Source organism: Ptychodera flava, chromosome 4 (genome assembly GCF_041260155.1).
Source record: "Ptychodera flava strain L36383 chromosome 4, AS_Pfla_20210202, whole genome shotgun sequence".
In the NCBI taxonomy this organism is placed as follows: Eukaryota; Metazoa; Hemichordata; class Enteropneusta; family Ptychoderidae; genus Ptychodera; species Ptychodera flava.
In genome coordinates this window covers 10707822-10726422 of record NC_091931.1, presented here as the reverse complement: position 1 = coordinate 10726422, position 18601 = coordinate 10707822, and the positions used below count along the sequence as shown (strand labels likewise).

At 36.1% G+C, this 18601-nt stretch overlaps 2 protein-coding genes across 4 annotated transcripts in view; one reads left to right on the top strand and one right to left on the bottom strand.

Annotated features, from left to right (window-relative positions):
* The window catches only part of LOC139130881 (NPC intracellular cholesterol transporter 1-like), a 110185-nt gene that overhangs the window by 33013 nt on the left and 58571 nt on the right, over positions 1–18601 (top strand). The window lies entirely within an intron of this gene.
* Positions 8180–17206, bottom strand: LOC139130879 (sushi, von Willebrand factor type A, EGF and pentraxin domain-containing protein 1-like). The gene is made up of 5 exons (XM_070696688.1): positions 16620–17206; positions 11250–11426; positions 10102–10128; positions 9479–9730; positions 8180–8681 (listed from the first exon to the last, which is right to left on the bottom strand). The coding sequence occupies exons 1-5, from the start codon at positions 17143–17145 to the stop codon at positions 8458–8460; spliced, it is 1206 nt and encodes a 401-aa protein (XP_070552789.1). The 5' UTR covers positions 17146–17206; the 3' UTR covers positions 8180–8457.

Genomic DNA, 18601 nt, shown 5'->3' with positions numbered 1-18601 from the left:
AATACAAACAGGTTTGGCGAGTGATCAAACGGACAAATAATAACGATTAATGGCTAATAGGAAAAGGAGAAACGTTTGGCAGAATGACTCTTCGGATGCCCAGCAGAGCGCACATGGTATTAAACGCTTAAGAGCGCACACTTTACAAGCTCAGGTTAGAAACTTACTTTACAGCAGTGATTTAAGTCTCTGAGCTGCAACCTTGTGTCATTTTCGGTCTCAAAGTTATACAAATCAAAGTCTGAGGTACAAGAATATTCCACATTGATTAAGGGTCATTAGCATAGAATTTTAATACCGAAATAATACTAATTAATGTAATCTGCATATTTGAATATCATTATACCTCGCATCTAGTATTACTAGCTCAAAGTAACCTCAGATTTCGTTGAATATTATATTATATTTAAGTTTTAACTACGAAGATGAATGAATTACATATTAATTCTCCAGTCAGTGCCTATATTTGCAAGAAACAACTTGTCTTCAACAAGTAAACGTAATTTAAGGTGACTCATGAAGAAAGTGTGAAAAGTTTGAGCTCATTGGCCTTTGATAAACCAAGAGTAATCTCCCTTAGCCTATCGACAAGTTTGGAGTCAATAGGGATATAACAATTTATACCTTTAGGCTTGGTTGTTATAGGTTGTTATGGGACACAAGACTCACAAGGCAACAAGGGCAAATTGAGAAGCCAAAAGAACGAAAGGGTTAATTACAAGTAAAAAAAATACACAGGTCCGACATATGATTGCAATCCCGAGGACTTTATTCCTAAAGAAAACTGACCGACCACCATGGAAATATAATGCAGACTTTTTAGTCGGGTCGGAAGGTAGGGTTCCCATGCACCCCATGGATGTATTTTTTTAACCTACATTTTTGTAATCCTTAGGGTCTATATTTAATGAATTTTGATGTTCCCAAAATCAAATCGTGTCCCATGGGGTTCATTTGGCGCCATCTTTGCCGCCATCTTGGCCGCCATCTTGGATTTCAACAATGGGGTAGGGATCACGTATCTACCGCTCGACGGAAACAGAAACAATAAAATACTATAAACGTTACATTTTTAGAAAGCCAAGATCATGGCCTTTTCATTGATATATAACTTAATAGGGATTAATTAATATTCGAACGTCGATTAGACTTTATATCGGCCATTGGCCGTAAATCGTAAAATTTGCTAAATTTCACACCCAATAATTAAGTTCCCGTTCCTCCAAACAATTTTTCATAAGGTATTTATATATTTTTTGGAAGAACTCAGTGCAATAAACAAGAAAAACAAGATTAAAAGTATGTGTCTTGAGATTTAGTGGGTGCATGAGCTTGTTTTCTTATTACGCGGTATGCCACATATCCGTGTTACATAAGGGGTAGGGGTAATGTTTCCCTTTCTGTTTCGAATCATGAATGATTAAACCATAAAAATGTTACATTTTTTAAAAGTGTTGCATCAGACCTTTCTAAAAATATATAGATTTATGGGGAAAAGTTGCATATTCAAAAGTTACAAAGCCTAAACCTTTCGGTTTGTGTCGATTTTAAGTGATTTTTTAAGAACGAAATTACAACATATGGGGTAGGGGTAATGTTTCCCTTTCTGCCTCGAACCATGAATTACGAAACCATATAAATGTTATACTGTTTAAAAGCTCTGAAATGGGCCTTTCCAAAAATGTATAGTTTTATTGGGAAAAATCCATCTTTTAAACTTACAAAGCTTATGCCTTTCAGTTTGTGTAAATTTTAAGTGATTTTTTTAAGGACGAAATTACAACATAAGGGGTAGGGGTAATGTTTCCCTTTCTGCCTCGAACCATGAATTACGAAACCATATAAATGTTATACTGTTTGAAAGCTCTGAAATGGGCCTTTCCAAACATGTATACTTTTATTGGAAAAAGTCCATATTTGAAAGTTACGAAGCTTAAGCCTTTCAGTTTGTGTCAATTTTAAGTCATTTTTTTCAACAAAATTTTAATATAAGGGGTAGGGGTAATGTTTCCCGTTCTGCCTTGAACCATGAATTATAAAACCATATAAATGTTATACCGTTTGAAAGCTCTGAAATGGGCCTTTCCAAACATGTATAGTTTCATTGGAGAAAGTCCATATTTTAAAGTTACAAAGCTTATGCCTTTCAGTTTGTGTCAATTTTAAGTGATTTTTAAACAAAATTATAATATAAGGGGTACGGACAATGTTTCCCGTTCTGCCTTGAACCATGAATTATGAAACCATATAAATGTTATACTGTTTGAAAGCTCTAAAATGGGCCTTTCCAAACATGTATAGTTTCATTGGGGAAAGTTGCATATTTGAAAGTTACAAAGCTTAAGCCTTTCAGTTTGTGTCAATTTTAAGTTATTTTTTGAACAATATGCACAAAACAGTTAGTCCGTTGGCCAGGTATCGAAATCATCCCCTCTAAAGCATTTTACCCACTATGATTTTCTGTTAGCTAGTATTCTCAGCTGTCATAATCTGCTTATTTTCCATTTAACTGATGGTGTGTGAGAGTGTAACGACTTGTTTGTGAAGGGCTGTCACGCCGTCGGTAGTAAAATAGGAATGGGTTAGGGGTAACATATTTACCGCTAGTCGGAAACAAAAACAAAAAGTACCATAAATAATACATTCTTAGGAAGCCCAGATATAAGCTTTTTACTTTTTTGATAATTATTCGACTTTAGATGGCGCCAATATTCCGTATGTACATGGCGGTCAGCAGCTGAATCATTCACATAACGAACGTTGATATGGCCTGAAACTTCGGTAAATTCATTCAAGCACACTCTTGTTTGATTAAGTTGATAGTTTTCCTTTCTTTTTTATTTCGAGTATTTACTATGGCACGACTTAAACGAACCTTGAAACGAAGGCTGTACGTATCTATATTAGTCCGAGCCTGAGCGTGATCTGAGAGCAAACAGATCCGCAGATAATGCGAACGATCGCAACCGTTACCAACAGACTCATTATGCAGAGCCATGCCCCAAAACGCCCAACCAAACTTGGCACTAATCATGATCCCTGTCCATTTCGAGCCGGGCTTTAAGGGAAGTGCGGTGGCCTTTGAAAGACCCTTTGGTTTGGTTTTGTACCGTAGTATAGGAAGAAAACCCGACCTGTCGTCGTTGCTGTGAATCTTTGTGTTGTTTTAAGCCTCTTTTTTTGCCTATTTGAAGAATCGTCTTTGCAGCCTTCCATCCTGCGTTCTGTGTAGCGAGTGTCTTCGATCGCTCTCTTAAGTTTGTTATGTACAACTGTCTTGAGTCCCGGTGCTTTATTGGGTGTAGAGGTAAGTATTTAGAGATCAGGGTGATATATTGGTTGCCGCAGTGTCTTTTCAGGTGTTGCTACTTTTGAAGGAATTCAACACTCGGTATTTTGGCCTGGTAAGTATTCTTTCAGGTGTACCTGTAGGCTACGTGGTACTGAATAGGGGCCACTTAGGTTTTAACACATTCGATACTCTTGGCTTTCGCTTATACCCCGTTGTATGAGTAACTGGGATCGGAAATGGGAAAGGCTTAATTAATATCCATCTTTGCTAATATTAATTCTCGTTTGGCTTACAGATTGCAACCTCTACTTGTTTCGGTGAAAATTTGACTTTCAATTGGACAAAACATTGAGTATGACTTTCTTCTGCGTGTTATTTAGGCCTATGAAAAATATGAAAATTGCATACATATTGTTGTCAAATATCTCAAATCTTAGATTGTAAGAGATAGTCTTAGGCTTCCCTGTAATCATACAAATGAGTTAAATGGGAATTTATTGGAGTAGATTACAGTAATCGAAGAGAATGGTTCACACTATAGAAAGACTTATCTCGGATTGCGGGGACCTAACTATAAAAGAACAGCACAGAATACTTGCCGGATGTATTGACTGTTCATGTACAGTACAGGCTAGTACAACATGGAATGTAAAACATACAAATCAAAGAAGTGGCAAATTTTCTCAACTTTTTACAAAGTTTATATTCCATCATTACTATCAGGATTAGGATTTTCCCAATCTATAAATAAGCTATTACTTGATTACACCTTGATTCAGCATGACTAACATTTTGCATTTGCCCGTCCCTGGGATCGCGAACAATGCCTTTAATGAAGCTTTTGAACGCTTTTTGTGAATTGTGTAAGAATGTCCTCTCTGTGGTGTATAATGTGTGAAGCCGTTGTCTAGCTCGCTTGACTCTGATGATTATGTTGACTTATTTTTCTCAGCAGCTGGTGGCTGATCTAGCTCGAAAGTTAGATCAATCTAGTCTCTCTGATTCAATCATGCTGGTGGGAGTGGTATCTTCAAGCATTGACCCTAAAACGTCCGTTTGTAGGGTCTTTGCTTCAAAGACGTCAGGGTCTAACATTGGTTAAATGTCATCCATGATAAGAAACTAATGATAGATTCACTCACAAGGCATTTTAAACATTGAGGTGTCAATGGGAATATAAGCCTTTTTAGTCATTTTCTGAGGTTTGTCTCGCCTTCTCATTGCTTGGTGTAGAGAGTGTTTGTTCGCCTTCTGTTTACTATTTAGTTGCGTAATTTGAATGCGTTCTGTGACATTTGGCTTTTCGGGTTTTAGTTCCAGAATTATTTTGCTATTGAATTTTAGTACCCAGTCGAAAATGTAATCCTCATTGGGAGTATATAGTGTTCTGCGTTGTAAAATAATTTCGAAAAATTGGTTATGATCTCTTTTTTCTGGTAAGGAAGGTAAAGTGTTGTCGATCCATATATCTTATTATGGAGAAGCTATATTGTGGATTAATGGTGATTGGTTTTCAGCGATAAAAGATTCTCTCGTCTTCCCGTGTGGTATTAAAAGTAACACTATTAATAGTGAGCTCTGATTTGCCCAGACGGTCACGTGACTGTGCATGTATTTACGATATACTGTAAAGTTTGCCATTCCTATCTCCAAAGTGGGTTTCTTTCACATTGTTTGTATTTTCATCACAAATTTCAATATACTGATATAATATAGCGATAAACAACCCCTATAAGTTGGTGTCACCACTCGAGCTCGGTTTTGACCATTTCACTCCTTATACACACGACTGAAGTTCGTGCGTATATGTTGTTTACCGGTCGAAACCGTGTGGTATCCTTTCAAAGTGGTGCTTTATTGCTTATATATCTCTTGCGATACAATTAAAGAAAAGGGATTGATTGTTGCTGCTGTCATATCAACTTTGCATGACGACTATGACATCCAATTTAGTGTTTGTGGGTTTGGAATATATAATTTTTGACATATTATAGCTGTTAACTTTCTTTCCCGAATTTGAGTTATTGAAATGAGTAAAACGTCTTTTATTAACCACCATTTCAGCTTTTAAGTGCTATTTAATGCCTATAGAGTATTTTTCTATGTTCCTTTAAACAAGTAAATGTCAGTAAAGTAACACAAACTTTTGAGTTTAGGCATTGTCACTGCATAATTTTTGAGTTTACCCCATCAAGCCATATCTTGTTGGAAAAACAGCTGCGTTAGTGTTTCAGAGATATGATATTTATGTGGCTTCCTTATTCGCTGCGTTTTGTAGGAGAGGAAACATTACCCATACCCCTCTCCCTTAAATGTATACTATAGAGGGATATACGGCATACCATATATTAGGTAAACAATCGACGCACCCCATAAGTCTCAAGAAGATACACTCTTTTAATGTTTTTTACTTCTCTATTGCATTAAGTTCTTTCAACTGATATATAAATACCTTGTAAAAATTGTTTGGAGGAACATGAACTTAATTATTGGGTTTGAAATTAAGCAAATATTACAATTTACATTTCATGTCCGATATAAAATCTAATCGATGTTTGAATATCGATTTATCCCCATTTAGTTGTATACCAATAGTAAGGGGATTATCTGGGCTTTCTAAGAATGTATTATTTATGTTTTTTTTGTTTTTGTTTCCGACTAGCGGTAAATATGTTACCCCTAACCCATTCCTATTTTACTACCGACGGCGTGACAGCCCTTCACAAACAAGTCGTTACACTCTCACACACCATCAGTTAAATGGAAAATAAGCAGATTATGACAGCTGAGAATACTAGCTAACAGAAAATCATAGTGGGTAAAATGCCTTAGAGGGGATGATTTCGATACCTGGCCAACGGACTAACTGTTTTGTGCATATTGTTCAAAAAATAACTTAAAATTGACACAAACTGAAAGGCTTAAGCTTTGTAACTTTCAAATATGCAACTTTCCCCAATGAAACTATACATGTTTGGAAAGGCCCATTTTAGAGCTTTCAAACAGTGTAACATTTATATGGTTTTGTAATTCATGATTCGAGACAGAAAGGGAAACATTACCCCTACCCCATATGTTGTAATTTCGTTCTTAAAAATCACATAAAATCGATACAAACTGAAAGGTTTAAGCTTTGTAACTTTCAAATATGGACTTTTTTCAATAAAACTATACATGTTTAGAAAGGCCCATTTCAGAGCTTTCAAACAGTATAACATTTATATGGTTTAATAATTCATGGTTCGAGGCAGAAAGGGAAACATTACCCCTACCCCATATGTTGTAATTTCGTCCTTAAAAAACTCACTTAAAATTGACACAAACTGAAAGGCTTAAGCTTTGTAACTTTCAAATATGCAACTTTTCCCCAATAAAACTATACATTTTTGGAAAGGCCCATTTCAGAGCTTTTAAACAGTATAACATTTATATGGTGTCATAATTCATGGTTCAAGGCAGAACGGGAAACATTACCCGTACCCCTTATATTATAATTTTGTTTAAAAAATCACTTAAAATTGACACAAACTGAAAGGTTTAAGCTTTGTAACTTTCAAATATTGACTTTTTCCAATAAAAGTATACATGTTTGGAAAGGTCCATTTCAGAGCTTTCAAACAGTATAACATTTATATGGTTTCGTAATTCATGGTTCGAGGCAGAAAGGGAAACATTACCCCTACCCCTTATATTAAAATTTTGTTGAAAAAAAATGATTTAAAATTGACACAAACTGAAAGGTTTAAGCTTTGTAACTTTCAAATATGGACTTTTTCCAATAATAGTATACATGTTTAGAAAGGCCCATTTCAGAGCTTTCAAACAGTATAACATTTATATGGTTTGGTAATTCATGGTTCGAGGCAGAAAGGGAAACATTACCCCTACCCCATATGTTGTAATTTCGTCCTTAAAAAAATCACTTAAAATTTACACAAACTGAAAGGCATAAGCTTTGTAAGTTTAAAATATGGATTTTTCCCAATAAAACTATACATTTTGGAAAGGCCCATTTCAGAGCTTTTAAACAGTATAACATTTATATGGTTTGGTAATTCATGGTTTGAGGCAGAAAGGGAAACATTACCCCTACCCCATATGTTGTAATTTCGTCCTTAAAAAAATCACTTAAAATTTACACAAACTGAAAGGCATAAGCTTTGTAAGTTTAAAATATGGATTTTTCCCAGTAAAACTATACATTTTTGAAAAGGCCCATTTCAGAGCTTTTAAACAGTATAACATTTATATGGTTTCGTAATTCATGGTTCGAGGCAGAAAGGGAAACATTACCCCTACCCCATATGTTGTAATTTCGTCCTTAAAAAATCACTTAAAATCGACAAAAACCGAAAGGTTTAAGCTTTGTAACTTTTGAATATGCAACTTTTCCCCATAAATCTATATATTTTTAGAAAGGTCTGATGCAGCACTTTCAAAAAATGTAACATTTTTATGGTTTCAACATTCATGATTCGAAACAGAAAGGGAAACATTACCCCTACCCCTTATGTTACACACGGATATGTGGCATACCGCGTAATAAGAAAGCAAGCTCATGCACCCACTAAATCTCAAGACACATACTTTTAATCTTGTTTTTCTTGTTTATTGCACTGAGTTCTTCCAAAAATATATAAATACCTTATGAAAAATGTTTGGAGGAACGGGAACTTAATTATTGGGTGTGAAATTTAGCAAATTTTACGATTTACGGCCAATGGCCGATATAAGTCTAATCGACGTTCGAATATTAATTAATCCCTATTAAGTTATATATCAATGAAAAGGCCATGATCTTGGCTTTCTAAAAATGTAACGTTTATAGTATTTTATTGTTTCTGTTTCCGTCGAGCGGTAGATACGTGATCCCTACCCCATTGTTGAAATCCAAGATGGCGGCCAAGATGGCGGCAAAGATGGCGCCAAATGAACCCCATGGGACACGATTTGATTTTGGGAACATCAAAATTCATTAAATATAGACCCTAAGGATTACAAAAATGTAGGTTAAAAAAATACATCCATGGGGTGCATGGGAACCCTACCTTCCGACTAGACTATTTAGTTCAGAATAAAAGTCCCATACCATATACTAAAATACATGCATGCTTGTATGTATTCGTTGACATTTCATCGACACAGGGTCACGTGAACTAGGGAATTTAAGGCACTGCCATGACTTCAAGTTCACAAAGGTGAAGCATTTGTTCTTTGTCGATCAGCTGCACGCTGACATATCTTCCTGTCATAGGAGCGTTACAACCACAAGTGATGGTCAGGGTTTCCTTTCTTGCTCGCTTTCCCTGGACCATTTCACCACAGACAGGATTTTCCTCCATTTCACTGCTGTTACCGACGCGAACTTCCGCATTTTTCAAACGGGTTGCTGCAAATGAACCATTTTTTAAAATCAGACTAAGTCTTGACTTTTGTTTCTTTTGGTGACGGTTTTGGGAAAGCTAGCGGGGGATTGAGATTACCGTTTTGTTTGAATCTTGGATTAAAAAACACAAAGTCAAGCGACCTTGGAGATGACCTCGGTAAATTATTAAGGTCTGTCTAGTGGGGTGCAAAGCATATTAGTGAGATGGGGCTGGCAAGGAGTGAAAGGGAGATAGTACTTGGGGACATAAGAGGAAGTATTTGAATTGCAAATAGGAAAGTATTTTCCATCTGTTATAAGTTTCTCTACAAAAGTTTGGATGCTCCAATGCTTACAAATACTGTATTAATGTATCATTTCTGTTTATAACTGAATGTCAAATACGAAAGGTTGGTTAGATATGCCAAGTTTGTCTACAATCTCAGGATATTTGTTAGATTTTGCTTGATGAGTGCATTACTGCACTCTTTTTTCAGAACTTTTTTAGTGGTTTCCCTTCACTCTCTGCATTAAATTCAATTAAACTGTAATTTAATGTCAAGTGTTTAGCTTATCAACTCAACCTATATGAGTATACTCAACATTGTTGTTGTTGAAAATTGTATTCAAGTCCGGATTAGAATTCATTTGTAAACAATAAACAATGGTCACCACACACATACAAGCTGTGTTGACAAAGAGAATAATCGAAATTTCAGCATGATAAACGGATTAGGGTCAGACACGGTAGTTGATACACATAAGCAGAATACTGAAAAACTTGCCACAAGTTACAGCGTACGTGCCCTTAAAATACTCACAACAACAATCCTGTCGGTTGGTAATGACAACTTGGTAGATGACATAGGATCTTCCTAAATCCACCTTCCACCAGGGCTGGAATTCTCTTTCGGTTTGTGTACAAGACCTTCCAATCTTTAAATTGCTGTCCTTGTTCCCATCCACGGCCATATCGGCCGATACATCAAATTTCTTCTTTGCGGTTGAACTCTGACTGACAGACTTTCCCTGAGCAACGTTGACTACATTTGTCGGTAACGGTAATTCGCAAGCTATCAATGGAAAAAAAGCACCGAATGTGATACCTTAATATATTCATCTGGTATATGTCTTTAGTAATTAGCATTTATTTTAACATGTTTATCTTGTTCGTTCAGACGTCAATGAGACGCGGAATAATCGTCCTAAGAAGCCTTATGAGAAATCGTCATTGTAAGGAAGTGTATGTTATCGTCTATTACTAAAAGTGGCACTGATTAGTAAGTAAATAACCTAAAAACTGTTCAGAATTATACTATACCTTAACATGGAAGTCAATGGTCAAAACCTGAGCGACAAACACTCTTCTATTATCATGCAAAGAAACAATATGGTGGCTGGTAATAAGCATGTATTTTGTAATGACAAAATTCAACCCACTCACCTTCTGTTGTCGGTATCGTACTTTTATCTGTTCAATAGATATAAACATAATTATTCTATAATCGTGCTACTATAGACATGGTAAGCCCTGTGTAACAATTTAAGGTATGCATCTCGCGAACAAATATTCAGACCCTCAAACCTTTACAATTCTTTTGTGATCTACCAGTTGTGGTGGTTCATTTTAAAGCTTTTGGTGTCAGAAAACTTTTTACCGTCTTAGTTTTTCGAAAATTAAAATTTCTTAGTTTTTCTTCATAGAGTTAACACAGGGATGGCGGCCATTTTGAATGTCAAATATCAGCAAATCTGGGTAATTCGTTTCTTTAGTACCAAAATTTGCAGGATCACCCCCGATTTTTATTCCTGATTTTGACAGAGAATGGTTGAATATTCCTTGAGGAAAATTTTAACAAAAGTTTAAGTCTTTCACTTTCGAGGCGCATATACCTTAAGTGATATCATCTCTTCCACAATTTGTTACTGTTGCTATTTTTTAGGAAAAATATACGCATGACAAAATATCAAATTGCCTAATAGGTATTGAAGTCATCGTAGTACCATTGTCATTTGAGAACCTGTAAAACCAGTCGATGAGAATGCATTATGGACCTAAGGTGATATTTACAAATTCAGCTGATTCTTCCAAAAATCAGAATGATTAACTGTGAAAACGAGAAATACAAAACACAGAACGTTGACATATATGCCATCTGAATGTTTACGTATATCTTTCAAAGCGTCATGTAATTTTTGAAATGAAGATTGTGATACTTTTTCGAGTGAAGCACGCTTGTAAGAAAAATGTCAACAATGTTTGGTATAGCACTGTATTGGAATTATATTTCATCCGGGATAGGAATTACATAGTTCAGAGGTTTCATTAGAGGAAGAAATACGACAAAAGAAGATTTAAAGATTGTTAACATTTTGACATTTAAGAATGTTTTAAAACAATTTTGTAAAATGTCGTATTGTGATTTACGTCAGAGTAACCAAATAATTGCAGTTTCAGTGCCATCAAGACCATTGCACGTATTCGAACACAGAAGCTGCGGTTCATTTTAATTTCAAGTACATTCACAATATTATTCACTCTCCATCATTATCCACGCTACGAAATAGAACAATTGCTGAACGCGAACTTACCTAATTCTGGTTCATCCGTCTTTGGAGGCGGCGGTGGTGGTGCTTCTGTTTTAGGAGGCGGTGGTGGCGCTTCTGTTTTAGGAGGAGGTGGTGGCGCTTCTGTTTTAGGGGGAGGTGGTGGCGCTTCTGTTTTAGGAGGAGGTGGTGGCGCTTCTGTTTTAGGAGGAGGTGGTTCATCTAATATTGAATGACAATGAAAGGACAACTTGAGCAACACAAATGATTTGGATGTGGCCAAATTTCATCTAATCGGATATTATTATTTATTTATTTATTTATAATATTCATCCACAGCGGACACGATACGTGTACCGACATAGGATAGGATTACTGAAACAGGTGCGAACCACCTATACAAAGCCAGTCACCCTAATGAAATGAAAAATGTACAAATGAAAAAAGCAAACAACAATAACATACAGGAGATAAAAATGAAGAAAGTCTAAAACAAATCAAATAAAATCTACATAGGTCTACACCTGCTACACAGACAACGAGAAATCCACGTACAAGTGTTGTCTGGATCAAAACAGTTATAAAATTTATCCCAATACCATTTCGTCAATGTTACTCTAAATGTACAAAGTGAAGCAGTGGTTCTAATTGTCGCCGGTAAAGTGTTCCAGAGAATGACAATTCTATTAAAGAGAAGGTGTTGGAAAGTGACAGTTTTACAATGGTTTCTATCCAGTGCATTTGTATCAGCACTAGAACGTGTATTAATTTTAGATGAGTGAGTTTTGACATACTTATGAACATTTAAAGAGTATTTCCCAGTAGTGCATTTATAAAAGAAAATCAGATCAAGAATCTCCCTGCGAAATGACAATGGTAAAAGGTTTACGGCAACTAATCTTTGTTTATAATCAATGTCAGTGGGATAATTAAGAATATACCTTGTTGCTGCTCTTTGGATTTTTTCAATTTTTACTAAGTTGCGCTTAGACTGGGCTGCCCAAACGACACTTCCGTACTCCAGATGACTACGCATTAGTGAACAGTAAAGAGCTTTAAGTGTTTTAGAGTCAAATTTGTAGCCACAAGTGCGCTTGATCATGCCAAGCAATCTATGAGATTTCATGCAAATACGATCAATGTGAGTATTCCAATTCAAGTCGAAAGTGAGATCAACACCTAAATCACAGTATTTTTTAACTGATGCTAAGTCATTACCATTCATGATATAATCAAAATTCAGAAAATTTTTACATCGTGTAAAGTGGAGGACATTGCACTTTCCTGTATTAAAAGTCATACCCCATTTGACACTCCAGCTATAAAGAGAATGAATATCTCTCTGTAAAGCTTCACAATCTTGTGAATTTTTTATCACACGAAAACACTTGGAGTCATCAGCAAAGAGAGCTAAGGTAGTCTTAGGAGATACACAGACGGCATATCATTGACATATAATAAAAATAAAAAAGGACCAAAATGGATCCCTGGGGAACTCCTGAAGGAACAGGCAACCAATCTGAGCATTCACCTTCAACTACCGCTCTCTGTCTTCGATGTGACAAATAATTAGAGAACCAATTATGCAGCATACCATTAAAACCAAAAGAATGCAACTTATTTAATAATTTGTCATGAGGTACTTTGTCAAATGCCTTTGAGAAGTCCAGATAAAGCATATCCACCTGTCCTCCTTTATCTAAGACTTCTCCGATGTCATGAACAATTTGTACAAGTTGGGTACTACATGACTTTCCCTTGCAGAAACCATGTTGTAAACTATATATCTTTTCAGATAAGATTGGATAAACTCTATTGAATAAACACCTTTCCATCACTTTGCTGGCTGAACTCAACAAAGAAACAGGTCTATAATTACAAACGTCTTCCCTCAGACCTTTCTTATACACAGGAATAACATTAGCATGTTTCCACTGTGATGGTGGCTTTCCCGCCTTCAATGACATGTTAAAAAGGTCACACAGAGAAGGGGATAACTCCCTGGCACATTCCCGAAGAAGACGGGGAGATAACTTGTCATTGCCCACAGCCTTATTGGGATCTAAATTTTTAAGAACATTGTAAACTTCATCAACTGTAAAAACAATATCACCCAAGGCAGGATTTGAATGGGCATCGCTATTAAAATTAAATTCACTATCAGTACAAGTACTATCATGATTAAAAGTTGAATAAAAAAAATCATTAAAAAGTTGAGCTTTGTCAAAAGCCGTTGACACATCTTTGCCGTTACCTTTTAAAATACTAGGCAAACTATGTGATTTAGTCTTAGCACTATAAAAGCCCCAAGATCGCTTAGGATTTTTATGCATATCACTTGCTAAGTTGTCAAGAAAACTATCATACGTCAGTGAGATAAGATTTTTTAACTTGTTTCTTAGCTTGCGGTATTTCGCCTAATGAACACCTTTGTTAGACAGGATTGCTTTTCTCCGGGCACGCTCTTTAGATTTGGATAAGTGTACTACTTCTCCATCAATCCAGGGTGGAGTGGCATTTTTACGGATTTTCACTTTAGGTATGTACTCATCGACAGTTATAAAAACCAAATCCAGCCACCGTTGCCACGAGGAATCAATGTCGTTCTCTAAAAGTGCTGACTTCAGGGGCACATAAGACAAGTGCTGCCTGAGGCCTCAAAGTCAGCTTTCTTATAATTATAAACATCTCTAGGTACTTTGTGTTTTCTGTCAGGTTTACAGTTAATATGGAACTCAACATTACAGTGATCAGAGTCAAAAATATCATTATATGTAATAACATCACTAAAAGCTTCTGGAAAATTAGTTAAAACAAGATCAAGTATATTACCACTTGAAAAAGTAGGATTGTGGTTTAACTGCTCCAAAGAGAAATCGATAACAAAATCACAGAAATCATTTTCAATGCATGAGCCGACAGTCGAAGTGACTGACGACCAGTCTAACTTGGGTACATTAAAATCACCTATAATACAGACCTTTTCGAAGCCATTTGATAGGATAGAATCGAGTGTAAGTCTTAAATTATTCATAAAATCAGTGTCACCCCTAGGAGGTCTATAACACAGTACAAGTCCTATCTTTGATGACCTTGATGGACGTAATTCACACACAACAATTTCACTCCCAGGTGTCAGTTCTTGGCGACTGAGAGATAAGATGTCATCACGAACGGCGAGCAATACTCCACCACCTCTCCTATTAGGCCTGTCTCTTCTATAAATTAAATAACCACTGGGTAGGATTTCACTGTCCAATATATATAAGCAAGTTAATTTTCAAATAATTTAGAAAGGGCAAAACTACATCTGAAAGATCTTTTACAGAGACATTATCTCAAATGGAACAGTTATTGACCACTGTAACTACATCAATGCAACTTGGAGCTCAAAACCATATGCATGTACACATGCATGGATGCATATACGTATAGATAGGTAGATAGATAGATAGATAGATAGATAGATAGATAGATAGATAGATAGATAGATAGATAGATAGATAGATAGATAGATAGATAGATAGATAGATAGAAAGATAGATAGATATGAAGATAGATAGATAGATAGATAGATAGATAGATATATAGATAGATAGATAGATAGATAGATAGATAGATAGATAGATAGATAGATAGATAGATAGATAGAGAGAGAGAGAAAGATAGAGAGATAGATAGAAAGATAGACACACATATATACATACATACATACATACATACTACAAACATACATACATACATACATACATACATACATACATACATACATACATACATACATACATACATACATACATACATACATATATACATACATACATGCATACATACGTCCATACATTTCTTCATGAGTTACCTTTAAATTACATTTAGCTTATGTAGACAAGTTGTTTCTTGCAAATATAGGCACTGACTGGTGAAATTACAAGTTATTCATTTAGTCACCCATTGCGCGGTTAGAGACTATCATTCTTCGAAATTAAAACTTAAATAAAATAATATTCAAAGAAATCTGAGGTTACTTTAAGACCGAAACTTACAGATGGTTGCAGCTCAGAGGCTTAAATCACTGCTGTAAAATAAGTTTCTAACCTTGTAAAGTGTGCGCTCTTAAGCGTTTAATACCATGTGCGCTCTGCAGTGCATCTGAAGAGTCATTCTGCCTAACGTTTTTCCTTTTCCCATTAGCTTTTAATCGTTATTATTTGTCCGTTTGATCACTCGCCAAACCTTTTTGTATTGAAAGTTTGAACCTATTGGCCTTTGGTAAACCTAGAGTATTCTCCCTTGACCTATCGACAAGTTTAGAGTCAACAGTTATATAAAAACTTATACCTTAAGGCATGGTTGTTATAGGTTGTTATAGGACACCAGCCCACAAGGCAACAAAGGCAAATTGGGAAGCCAAAAAAGCGAAAGGGTCAATTATAAGTAAACACATACACACACACACATATACACACATACACATATACACATAAATGCATACATACATACATACATACATAAATACATACATACATACATACATACATACATACATACATACATACATACAGACAGACAGACAGACAGACAGACAGACATAGACAGACAGACATACATACATACATACATACATACATACATACATACATACATACATACATACATACATACATACATACATACATACACTAATCATTAGTCATTTTATGCACTTTAACAGCATATCACAAACATTCAATCAATTTTAGTGATATAATTATTCCAATAGCTGACGCTGAAACATCACTTCCGTGGTGACTTGAGGAACTGATAAAAATGAGCCGATTTGATAAGGTGATGGTCTAAAATCCTTTGCAAGGCTGTTTTTTTAATTAGTGTCAGAATTGCATTATCTTTTGCAACACTAATTCATTTAACTAAGCATGAAAGCAGACGGAAATAAATCAGGTTAATGTATGTTGACGTCAAAGATCCAATAGTGTCTTATGGTCAACGAACAATATAGAGTTCTTCCCTTCCGTCAGGAGCACATGGAGTTAATGGTCTCGAATATAAAATATGGCTGAAGTCTATTAGACGGAATGAAACTTACAAACTTTTTAAAATTCTAAAAGACATACCTGAAATCTTAGCAGTCGTTCCGTTGCCTATTTTTTCGGGTTCTTTTTCCTTTTTGTGTCAATATTTCTGAGACTTTAATTCGGAATGTAGCTACAAACGAGCTTATAAGTAAGGCGTGGAAATTAGTCAACATCTAGGCAGCTCGCTAGTGTGCAGTAATTAGTAATTTCAATTGACTATGTACTTAGTTTCATAGAGCCATATATCAAAGGAGTAAAGCCTCTACATGTACAACAATATTTCCATTACTATTTAAGCTATGTTATCATACGATTTTTGGCTATAATAATAAGGAAAACGTACCACAAACACCGTCACTACTTCTCGTCACATCACCAGTTATTTGGAGATCGGAAAGATCCCAACTAAAAACATCGCCACCGATGGAACAGTCATTGAAAACGGCTGCAACCTCATCACTACTGAGAGCTCTGGACCATAAGTTGAAACCCCTTATACTGCCAATGAGAGCTTGAGTTGGGTCTAATTTCCCTCCAACTTCGTCCTGCTCCTGCCCTAGGGTAATAATTCCTCCTCCCGTTATGGTGTCACCACTCCTCAATCCAGAACCAGTTCGGAAGACAGCGCCATTATCATAATACGCCCAGTTGCCACCGTTTGATGACCACGTGGCACACACGTGATGCCACTGACCATCGGCAACATTCAAATCGGCTGAAAGTTGGGTTCCTTTGACGTATAACATTAAACTAGCGGCTGGATCCATAACAAATTCATTATGATGGGTTGAAGCGGCGTAGGAGACCAGTGTAGCTTTTGTTCCAGGGGGACTGGTTTTTACCCAGAGACATGCTGTTACAGCTGCCATTGCCGGTATCGGTCTTAACACACGAACAAATGTGTCAGTACTTGTCAAGACCAGAGTTTTTCCACCTAGAAAATTAATAGAGTACGTGAAAAATAAACAAAAGATAGTACAGAATTAGGTGCTTCCTCCTTAACATACGTGTTATGCAATTTTTAACCAACAATCGATTCTTGTAATGTTCAACAATGCTGCACAAATGAAGATGGTGTGGCGTTTTCAGCGAAAAAGTAAACAAAAATGGAAATACGTTTACCAACCTTCTGGGGACTCTGTATAAACGGCTGTGTCGTCTAGCACATATGAGAAGGATGGAAAATAAGAGAAATGTACGTGTACGTTCATACCCACGGATGCATACACACATGCGTACGTACGTACGTATGTACACACACTCACACACATACATAAATACATACATACATACATACATACATACATACATACATACATATACATACATACATACATACATACGTACATACATACATACATACATACACACACACATACATACATACATACATACATACATACATACATACATACATACATACATACATACATACATACATACATACATACTTTACACTCATACATACATACATACATACATACATACATACATACATACATACATACATACATACTTACACTAACCATTAGTCATTTTATGCACTTTAACAGCATATCACAAACATTCAATCAATTTTGGTGATATAATTTTCTTACATTCCTGGCTGCTGGGAGTGCGGGATCGGCGGTGTGGGAAAAATCGGTCCCACACTCTCAGAAATCGTCCCACACTCTGTAGTAAATATTACACGAGCTCTGATTGGATGATAAACAGTATGTTTCGTTCCATGCACGAAATGTTATCCAAATGCACGACGAGTAACACACGGACCTAGACTACGAAGTAAGGAGGTCAGAGTACAGTGGCAGACGACAGAGTTGTCACGATTTTGGCTAATGTTGTACATGTCCAATATGAATTAAACGCATTTTGTGGTCATGTGAGAAATAGAATCTCACACACCAAGGACCCGGGATCAGATTTCTCTCACTCGTTGGGGATATTTTGTCTTAAACTCGCCTGCGGCTCTTGTGAGACAAAATATCCCCAACTCGTGTGAGAAATCTGATCCCAGGTCCTTGGGGGTGTGAGATTCTATTAATCCCAATAGCTGACGCTGAAACATCACTTCCGTGGTGACTTGAGGAACTGATAAAAATGAGCCGATTTGATAAGGTGATGGTCTAAATCCTTTGCAAGGCTGTTTTTTAATTAGTGTCAGAATTGCATTATCTTTTGCAACACTCATTCATTCAACTAAGCATGAAAGCAGACGGAAATAAATCAGGTTAATGTATGTTGACGTCAAAGATCCAATGGTGTCTTATGGTCAACGAACAATATAGAGTTCTTCCCTTCCGTCAGGAGCACATGGAGTAAATG

Bases quoted from the DNA above. Each gene is read 5' to 3' on its own strand.
- LOC139130879 (XM_070696688.1), bottom strand. From the start codon at position 17,145: ATGGCAGCTGTAACAGCATGTCTCTGGGTAAAAACCAGTCCCCCTGGA. The intron at 10,129-11,249 runs GTAAGTTCGCGT...TCTATTGAACAG, and splicing joins GACGGATGAACCAGAATTAG to ATAAAAGTACGATACCGACA. The intron at 8,682-9,478 runs GTGAGTATTTTA...GTTCATTTGCAG, and splicing joins CAACCGACAGGATTGTTGTT to CAACCCGTTTGAAAAATGCG.